Source organism: Microtus ochrogaster, chromosome 6, assembly GCF_000317375.1.
Source record: "Microtus ochrogaster isolate Prairie Vole_2 chromosome 6, MicOch1.0, whole genome shotgun sequence".
Lineage (NCBI taxonomy): Eukaryota > Metazoa > Chordata > Mammalia > Rodentia > Cricetidae > Microtus > Microtus ochrogaster.
This window is the reverse complement of record NC_022013.1, coordinates 24,947,132-24,956,526: the sequence shown is the minus strand read 5'-3', so window position 1 is coordinate 24,956,526 and position 9,395 is coordinate 24,947,132. Positions and strand designations below refer to the sequence as shown.

Sequence of the window (9,395 nt, the reverse complement as noted above, 5' to 3'; positions counted from 1 at the left end):
GGCAAAACTGTCCCCCCAAGGGATACAGACCTGTCCCTCCGGCAATCATTCCTAATTTCTTGGCCACTCGCAGTTCAGGTGGAGATTTTTTGTTGGGCTGAATGTGAAAATTCCCTGAGAAGTCAAGTGAAGGGCTAGAGTCAGTTCAAAACAAGAACTAAATAAACAAATGTAGAATTGAAAATATGCCCTAGGCTGTTTAAGCAGCTGCTACGGAATCTGATCCTGGGACTTGTCAGCCTGCCCTGACAATGAGGCGGGAAGAACAAAGGGGCTGGGCTGTCTGCCTACCAGTCAGTTCACGTAGTGGGGGCACAGAAGTCACACTCCAAAGAAACCCAGTGGTACCCCACAGCCTGGAAGATTCAGAGCCAAGTGAGGGCAAGAGAAGGGGTGTGAGGCAAAGACCCTCTGGAAGAGAACTGCTCCCTGGTGAGGCGGTAGGCACGGGGCCAGGGTGAATTTACTTTCCCTAGTGGTCCAGAACATTCACCAGGAGTATGGCACAGCACCCAGCTGTTCCCTTGGGAAGGGCTAAAAGCTTTCTCCTTCCGTTCTTAGTCAGAGGGAAGAATCTTTGGGGGAGGGGAGGAGGAGCACAGGTGTACTTTGATAATCTCCACAGCTGTCCACCACAGCTGGTGAGCAAGGTGAAACCTACCTTTCTGTAGCAGAGGTGTTTTAGGAGACCTTACCTAGGTACACACGTACACGCATGCACACTGTACCGAGGGACTGTAGGGACAGAAGTGAGACAGTAGGAGGGAAAAGACAGATACTCACCTTTTCCACCATAACTAAGCAACCCACTTGGCCCCCGGAACTCCACCACATCCCCAATCTTCAGGCTATCCAGGTACTGAGACATCTTCCCTCCTTCAGGAAATTTGGGGTGCACACCTTTCAGATAAACCTGATGAAGCAGAGAGGAAGAAAATGTGTGTACGCATATATATATGTGTGTGTGTGTACACATGTAACGTGTATGTATGCGTGTGTGTGCATTCGTGCGCACATGTGTACACCTGCCACAGCAAATGCGGAGACGTCAGAGAACAACCTCAGATGTTGGTCTGTGTCTTTCATCTTGTTTGAGACAGGATCTTATCTTTCTTGTTCTTGGAAGGCTACCTGGCCCCCAAACTCTGAGTTTATGGGAATTCTCAGGTATCCACCTCCCATTTCCCAGTAGAGGCATGCTGGGAATTCAGAGGCATGGGCTACTGTGTCCAGCTTTGCATGGGTGCTGGGGAATTCAAACTCTTTACCTAAAGACCAGGCCATCTCCCCAGCCCCGAGGTTTCCTTTCTCTATGCTTACCTTGATGACAAGATCCACATAGCCTTGGTCTTCATCACTGGTGACAGGAGTGTAAGGCCTGATGACCAGACTGCCATCAATTCGGGCCGAGAGGTAGACATGCTTGCCTAGGAACCATGAGGAGGATTACATAAGCTGCGGTGGCTGGTGCTATGTCCCTGTCACCTTTCCAAAACATTCAGATTTGAGAGAAAAGAATATTTTGCTTCTTGGTGTGGGTCCAAGGAACGTGCCTCAGGGAGAGTCCCTCTGCAGCCGTTCTTGCCTCCTCCCACCTGAGAAACTCCCTCAGCTACAGTCAGGACGTTAGCAGCAGGTGGGAAGTTTTTGCTGGGGTGGGAGGGAGCTTATGACAAGTCCCACAGGATACAGGAAGGAGTACCGGAGGTTAGAGATGACTAGGGGCACAGATGCCACACCCTAAAGGAGTGGTCCCTTATAAACGAATGGACTCGAAGCCAAGTGAGGAAAGAGGTACGATGTGTACAGGGAAAATAACTAAGTAGTGACTCGCCGTCGTTGTAGGATGCCAAGGAGAGAAGCCTACTCCCTTTTCCTTACCCACAGGCAGTCCCAGAATGTGGTGGGCGGTAGGCAGGGCAAAGCGGAACCTCCTGGTGTTGAGGCCCACAGTCTAGAGGATGAACGAGAAGATGTTTCATCAAGCACGTCTGGTCTGCCAAGTCCCTTGGAGCAATCTAACTGCAGTGGATGCTATCCCTCAAAACAGGAGAACTTCGGTTCCCTCTCTTCCCTACCCCTCTTCTTCATAACTTACCGTCTTGTCTAGCAATCGCAGCAGGTACTTCTCATCCGGGTTCTGGAGAGTGACTTGCGGCCGGCGGGATCTTCGAACCAGATAGGCACCCACAGCCAGTCCGAGCAGAGTAAGCAGCCCCACCCCCAGAGAGGCTAACAGGACCGGGTTCTACGGGTAGAGGAGGAAGCATGATCGCCACGTTTGAAGAAGAGCCAGGAAGTGGGTGGGGGACCAGGGGAGGTGACCACGAGCTCCAGTGAGAAAGAATGCCAAAGCCGCAGGTGTGAGCGGAGTAGCGACCCCAGCCCGCAGCCGGTGCAGCGAAACCCCGGCATCCAGGGCTGGCACAGTCCAGTCCCGCGGTACCAACTGCCCAGAATCAGCTGAGGCGGAGACCCCGGGTCCCCGGCACCGAACGAGAGTCTTACCGGCTGGATCCCCATGACCTAGCGCCGCGTCCCGCTCCAGTGGGGCTGACAGATCCCACAATGCGCCGCGGGGCGGGCCCGGGGGCGGAGCTCTGCAGGGCGTGGTCTAGGGAGGAGGGCCGGTGTGGCTCGCCTCTTCCCTATGGACTGGGTGGTCCAAGGATGCGGCTAGCTAGGCAGTCTCAGATGTCTTCCTTCTAGCTTTCGGGCCTCCGCCACTTACAAGTACCCCAAAGGGAAGGGATTACAATTCCGTCTAACATGGAGCCAGGCTAATTCGCGTGATAAGTATCTTCTAGTCGGTTTGAAAGCCTCATGGAAAGTGGAATGTTGAGCCAGAGACAGGCTTAAAGTAGAACAGGAAGTCATCAGATGGCAATTCTTGTTGTTTTTTTCCCCAACAGGTTACCTTGCCAGACAATTGTACTGACAGGCTGATGTCTGTTTCAGGAAGAGTGACTGGGCAACTTCATTTCCTAGTCCTTCAAACAAAACAACTGATTTTGCTCACAATATCAGTTCATCAGTATCAGTCAGGAGGGCCTTCGTAGTTAAGAGCTCACCACTCTTGTGGAGGACCCTGTCTGCGTTTCCAGCACTTATATTGAGACAACCATCTGTCACTCTGATTCTAGGGGTTCTGGTGCCCTCTTCTGACATCCTCAGGGACTATATGCACGGTATATACTGTGTTTGTATGTACATACAAACATACGTACATAAAGGCAAACACTCATATGCAAAACAAAAATAAATAATAAATCAACATCTTTTAAAAATCAAGGGCTTCCTTTTGGTTCAAGTCAAGCTTCCCACCAAGTATGGGTCTTCAGCACTACACAAGAACAATGCCTCTAGCCCCTAGTGGCCCTGTGACCTTGGACAACTTACTCCATTCCTCTGTGTTTCTTCATCAATAGATGAATATACTTAACGATCTTTGAGTAATTGGCTCATAGACTATTCTGAGGCCTAGTGAGATGTGCTTGCTTTTAATGTAATGTTTGTCAGAGGGCAAAATGCTAAATGGATAGCAGCTCATTTACTCTACTACTATACTATATAATTATTATACTATACTATACTATACCATACTATACTATACTATACCTCAGAAGACGGCCCCAAGACTCCCTTAGGGCTTAGGACTCAGCTCTATTGACAGAACAAGCATGGAACAGAAACTAGAAAGAGACGCCAGAAGCCACTGGGGCTGCACATTTGCCATGGCCATACTTTCTCAGACATGTTTCCCAAAGTGGCACTTGCTCTTTGAGATACAGTGATGGATAAACAGTCCACACATAATACTACCGACATCAGAAATGAATACCTTTGGGACATGAGGGACAATGAAGCCCTGGTTTTCAGTCAACTCTGAGTGTCCCAAGGACGGTTTTGTTTTTTTCCCCCTCTGGGGTGGCTGAAGATGTCACTCAGAATATTGAGTGCAGCTAGAATGTCTGCTCTGAAACATTGTTTAAACACTGTTCAGAAACACCGACTAAAGGAATGTGTGCCTGGGTATGGTAAAGTGCCCACCAGTGTAGGAAGCTGAAGGGGGGAGAGGATGGAGTCATACTTTCTAATTTTTAAAAATAATTCTTCATTTTGTCTTGTGTGTCTGAATATTTTGCCGGTATGTATGTATGTATGTATGTATGTATGTATGTATGTATGTATGTGCATGTCTTATGCCCAAATAAGTCAGGAAAACTGACTGGGGTTGCAGATGATTGTGAACCACCGGGACCTCGAATCCGTGATCCTCCTGCTTCTGCCTCTTCAGCATATCCTATGGCATGTACCACCACAACCAGCCCTTTCTTTCTTTTTTGTTCTAGGAGACCCATGGGATTATGTTCTGGGGCGTCTGACTTGCTAATGCTCAGAGATCACCACCGCTGACCTTTTTACTGCCGGGTTAGTTCCAGGTCCTCCTCCTTTTCCTGGGTGGGATGTGGCAGGGAGGGAGAGGTACAGAACAAGAGGAGAGCATGGCAGCCAAAGGGGCACACAGTTAGAGTGCACTTCTGGGAACTACTGGGTCAGTTGAGATGGCTTATCCTGGGTACTGTGTGCTCTCAACCATCATGTTGCACAGGCAGGGAAACAGGCCTTTCAGGTAAGTAGGCCATGGCCACAAAGGGCTGACAAGACCATGCCCAGCCTCCATGCCTTTCAGTAGTAGCAGCCTCACAATGTCACATATTAACAGCCCTGTATGCCTCACCGGCCATTCCGCAGGTCACATATTAACCAGGCTCATTACCCTGACGGTGGAACACCACTCCCCTTTTCTACCTCCTCTGAAGGAGCCTTAAAACAAGAGACCTTGTTTTGCATGGAAGAGGGAACTAAAGTTTTACTTCAATTCCACCCCCAACATCACCCTATTGGCTTAAACAAGGATTTGACTCAGCACCTCATGAATCCTCTCTCCCTGAAAACCCAAAATTAAGTAAATCTCTGGGGGCCAGGCAGTGGTGGCACATGCCTTTAATCCTAGTAGTAGGGAGACAAAGGCAGGTAGATCTCTGTGAGTTCGAGACCAGCCTGGTCTACACAGAGATCCATGTGCCTCTGATTTTCAAGTGCTGGGATTAGAATGTTCACCACTATACCCAACTGCTACCATATCTTTTGAGACAAGGTCAGTCACTGAACCTGGAGCTCTTTGATTGCCTGTACCCACCGACTGGCCTGTAAACTGCAACTCATCTCATCTCCACTGCCTGGACCTGGGATTAGAGTTACACACCACCACATATATCTTTTCTCATGGGCACTGGTGAAAAACACAAGTTCTCATGCCTGTGCATCAGGCACTTTGCTCACTGGGCAATTCAATTTGCTCATCCCTTCTAGTATGATTTTGAAGCAAATCTTATTGTATTTTTTTTTCACTCTTTGGGACTCCATTACCCGGCTTAAAGACTTATTCCTGCTTATGAATGCCTGGCCTTAGCTTCTCTTGTTTCTAGTCAGCTTTTCCTTCTTTTTCCTTAGGATTAACTATTATAGCCAGCTTTTCTAACTTAAATTATCCTGTTTCTCTTTTTAAAAGTCTCTGGGCTTTTAAAAAACTTTTCTTTATTCTATATATCTTTCTTTATTCTATATATTTTCTTTTTCTTTTCTTTTTTCTTTTTTTTGGTTTTTCGAGACAGGGTTTCTCTGTGGCTTTGGAGCTTGTCCTGGAACTAGCTCTGTAGACCAGGTTGGCCTCAAACTCACAGAGATTCGCCTGCCTCTGCCTCCCGAGTGCTGGGATTAAAGGCGTGCGCCACCACCACCCGGCTTATTCTATATATTTTCTTTCCTTCTTGCTTCATGACTGGCTGGCCCCTGGCATCCTCTTCTCCTTCTCTCACTCCTAGCTCCTCTCTTTTTTATTCTCTCTGCCTGCCAACCCCGCCTATCCTTTCTCCTGCCTAGCTACTGGCCATCCATCTCTTTATTAGACCAATCAGCTGTTTTAGACAGGCAAAGTAATACAGCTTCACGGAGGTAAACAAATACAACAAACATAAAAGAATACAGCACATCCTTGCATCATTAAACAAATATTCCACACCATAAGCGCAAATGTAACATATCCTAAACTAATATTCCATAACACCTCATGTTTCATGTAATTTGCTCTTAAATATTTTTAGCATATACCTTGAAAAGATAAGGCCTTAAGAAGAATCATATTGGGCTGGAGAGATGGCTCAGTGGTTAAGAGCATTGCCTGCACTTCCAAAGGTCCTGAGTTCAATTCCCAGCAACCACATGGTGGCTCACAACCATCTGTGGTGAGGTCTGGGGCCCTCTTCTGGCCTGCAGACATACACACAGACAGAATATTGTATACATAATAAATAAATAAATATTAAAAAAAGGAAGAATCATATTGCCACTGTTACAATACAATAATTGCAAATTGTTATACATTGAAGTAGGCTTCTGGTGTATTGTTCTATGAATTTTAAAGCATGTATAGATTTGTGTAATCACCACAATCAAGATATAGGATAACTTTTACCCCCAAAGCTCCCTTGTGCTTTTTTATTTTACAGTCTCAATTCTTTGTTTTTCAAACAAAAATAAGAACCTTGTAAGGTGAAGTACATGTTAGTGAGAGCTATTCAAGTATATATGTATATAAATATATTACATTGTATATGATTTTATTTTCTCTGTCAATTGAAAAATCCATTTTGTTGCTTGCTCCTTTTCTCAAACCCTCAACCAGTCTTCACTAATCTTGGTCAATCTTAAATATGTTCAACATTTAACCAAGTCTCACCATCTGCTGTTGCTTTGGCTGAGGCACCACCATCTTTTCTGCGGATTCCTGTAGTTGCATCCTACCTAGTTTCATTTCCATATCTTTCCTCCTTCAGTTACTTTAATTGTAATTAATGTATTAAATTGATTTACTTTTTTAGAGTGGGTGTCACTATGTAGTCCTGGCTGGCCTTGAACTCACAGAGTTCTGCCTGCTTCTTCCTGGAGTGCTCTAGCTGGCTTCCTTCTATCACTTTAGCATACTGTGCCACTCTGCTGAGAGAAAACCTCTGCAGCTCCTCTGGAACACACTCATGTATCTATCTAATGTTTCTGCTCTCTTCCATGCACAGGCCCCTGGGGGAAACAGTCTCTGTTTACTAAGTACCTTGAACAGTATGAATAATAAAGTAAGAAAGGGTTCTAGGAAAAACACACAAAGCAAAATGTAATCAGAGAACTGGAGAGATGGTTCAGCGGTTAAGAGCACTGGCTGTTCTTCCAGAGGTCCTGAGTTCAATTCGCAGCAACCACATGGTGGCTCACAACCATCCAATATGAGATCTGGTGCCCTCTTCTGGCATGTACGTATACATGCAGGAGGAGTACTGAATATATTATAAATAAATCAATCTTTGTAAAAGAAAGAAAATGTAATCACTGCCAGGAAGATAGCTTTCCCAGGGACATGCCAGAGTTCCCTGGTGATGCAGACACTATAGACTTCATGTGGCCATAATTCCCCTTGCCCTCCAGTTCCAGGGGGAACCTAGTGTGGGATGATTCACCACAGCTTGCATGGATACTGCGCACACGGAGGATCTGCACCATGGCTGAGACGTGCTAACCTAAGGAAAGGTCTGGTTTTGTATGGAGAAGGATCACTGTCAAACTCGCTGCAGGGGGAGACATTACCTTTATTATTCTGCTTAGGAGACAAACAGATCTTCTCTAGGGAGGAAGGAGAATTCTCACAGCTTTCACATCGCAGGAGAGGCAGCCTCTAAATCTCTGCACAGGGAGCCACTGTCTTTATAAACAAACCTGCCCTGTGCCCTGGAGGAAGACATTAAGTTCTAGGGCTGTTTTTAGCCTAGGTTTAAAAGGGGGGGGGGCTGGGGATGGCTCAGTGGTTAAGAGTGTGACCTGCTCTTGTAGAGGACCCAAGTTGAAGATCTGGTTCCTAGTACCCTTGTCAGGTGACTCATTAACGCCTATAACTCAGCTCCAGGGGGATCTGATGCCTCTGGCCTCTGCAGGGACATGCACTCATGTGAACATACTGACACCAATACACAGACACATACGTACAGACACAGGATTAAAAATGACTTTTTAAAATCTAAAAAGCTGGGGTAGGATGGTGGTGGTGGCACACACTTTTAATCCAGCACTAGGAGGCAGAGGCTGGAGGATCTCTGTGAGTTCAAGGACAGCTTGGTGCAGAGAGTTCCAGAACAACCAGAGCTATACAGAGAATCCCTGTCTTGAACCTCCCCATCTCCACACACAAAATCTAAATAAAAAAGTAAAATTAAAAAAAATCCACTCTGTGAGTTCGAGACCAGCCTGGTCTACAGAGCTAGTTCCAGGACAGGCTCCAAAACCACAGAGAAACCCTGTCTCGAAAAACCAAAAATAAAAATAAAAATAAAAAAATAAAAAAATCCAGAGGGTGTGAAAGATGGATGGCCTTCCAGAGTACCTGAGTTCAATTCCTGGTGGCTCATAACCACCTGTGACTTCAGTTCCAGGGGATGGATGCCTTCTTCTGGCCCTGTGGGCACTGTACATGCATGTAGTTCACAGGCATACATGTAGACAAAACACCCATATAAAAGTAATAAGCCAGCAAAGTGATACATGACTTTAATATTATCACTGGAGGGCTGGCATGGGGGACAGAGGCAGGTGGATCTCTGTGAGCTCAAGGTCATAGCCTTCCTGGGTACACAGTCAGACCCGTCTCAAAAAAAATAATGTAAGTATATTGTTTATTATTTATTTTTGAGACAGGAACTCACTATGTAACGATGGCTAGCCTGGAACTCTGCAACTCACTATGTAGACCAGACCAGCTTTAAGCTCACACAGATCCTCGTGCCTCTGACTCCCAAGTGTGGGAACTATAGGTGTATGCTACCATGCATGGCTGAATTATGTTCTTTTTAAAGATGTGCACATGGTCTCTCGTGACATTCTGTTTTTGTTTGTTCATTTGTTTTGAAAAAGAGAAAAAGAGAGAATATGCAAATGTGGGGGGGGGCAAAGGACAACTTGCAGGAATTAGCTCTCTTCTTTCACCATGTGGGTTCCAAGAGTTGAACTCAGGTCAACAGGCTTGGTAGCAAGCTTTACCCACCTTGCTGGCCCAACATCTCCCTCCTTTCCTCTTTCTTTCCTTTCTTCCCCCTTCCCCTTCACTCCTTCCCCTTCCTCCTCTTTCCCTTCCCCTTTTTCTCCCTCCCCCTCCCTTCTTCCCTCCCTCCATCTCTCCCTTCCTCCTCCTCCTCCTCCTCCTCCTCCTCCTTCCTTCCCTCCTTCCTTCCTTCCTCCTTCCTTCCTTCCTTCCTTCCTTCCTTTCTTCCTCCCTCTCTCCCTTCATTCCTTCC

At 46.5% G+C, this 9,395-nt stretch overlaps 1 protein-coding gene across 1 annotated transcript in view; it reads right to left on the bottom strand.

Moving 5' to 3' along the window:
• Positions 1-2,575, bottom strand: part of LOC101980316 (NADH-cytochrome b5 reductase 1) — a 6,236-nt gene extending 3,661 nt beyond the window's left edge. The window contains exons 1-6 of the mRNA XM_005348377.3: positions 2,509-2,575; positions 2,099-2,248; positions 1,882-1,954; positions 1,321-1,427; positions 784-913; positions 31-114 (exon numbers count right to left, since the gene is read on the bottom strand). Coding sequence (XP_005348434.1) covers positions 31-114; positions 784-913; positions 1,321-1,427; positions 1,882-1,954; positions 2,099-2,248; positions 2,509-2,523 — 559 coding nt within the window. The 5' untranslated portion in view covers positions 2,524-2,575. The remainder of the gene's footprint in view (positions 1-30; positions 115-783; positions 914-1,320; positions 1,428-1,881; positions 1,955-2,098; positions 2,249-2,508) is intronic.
• Between the last annotated feature and the right edge of the window lie 6,820 nt (positions 2,576-9,395).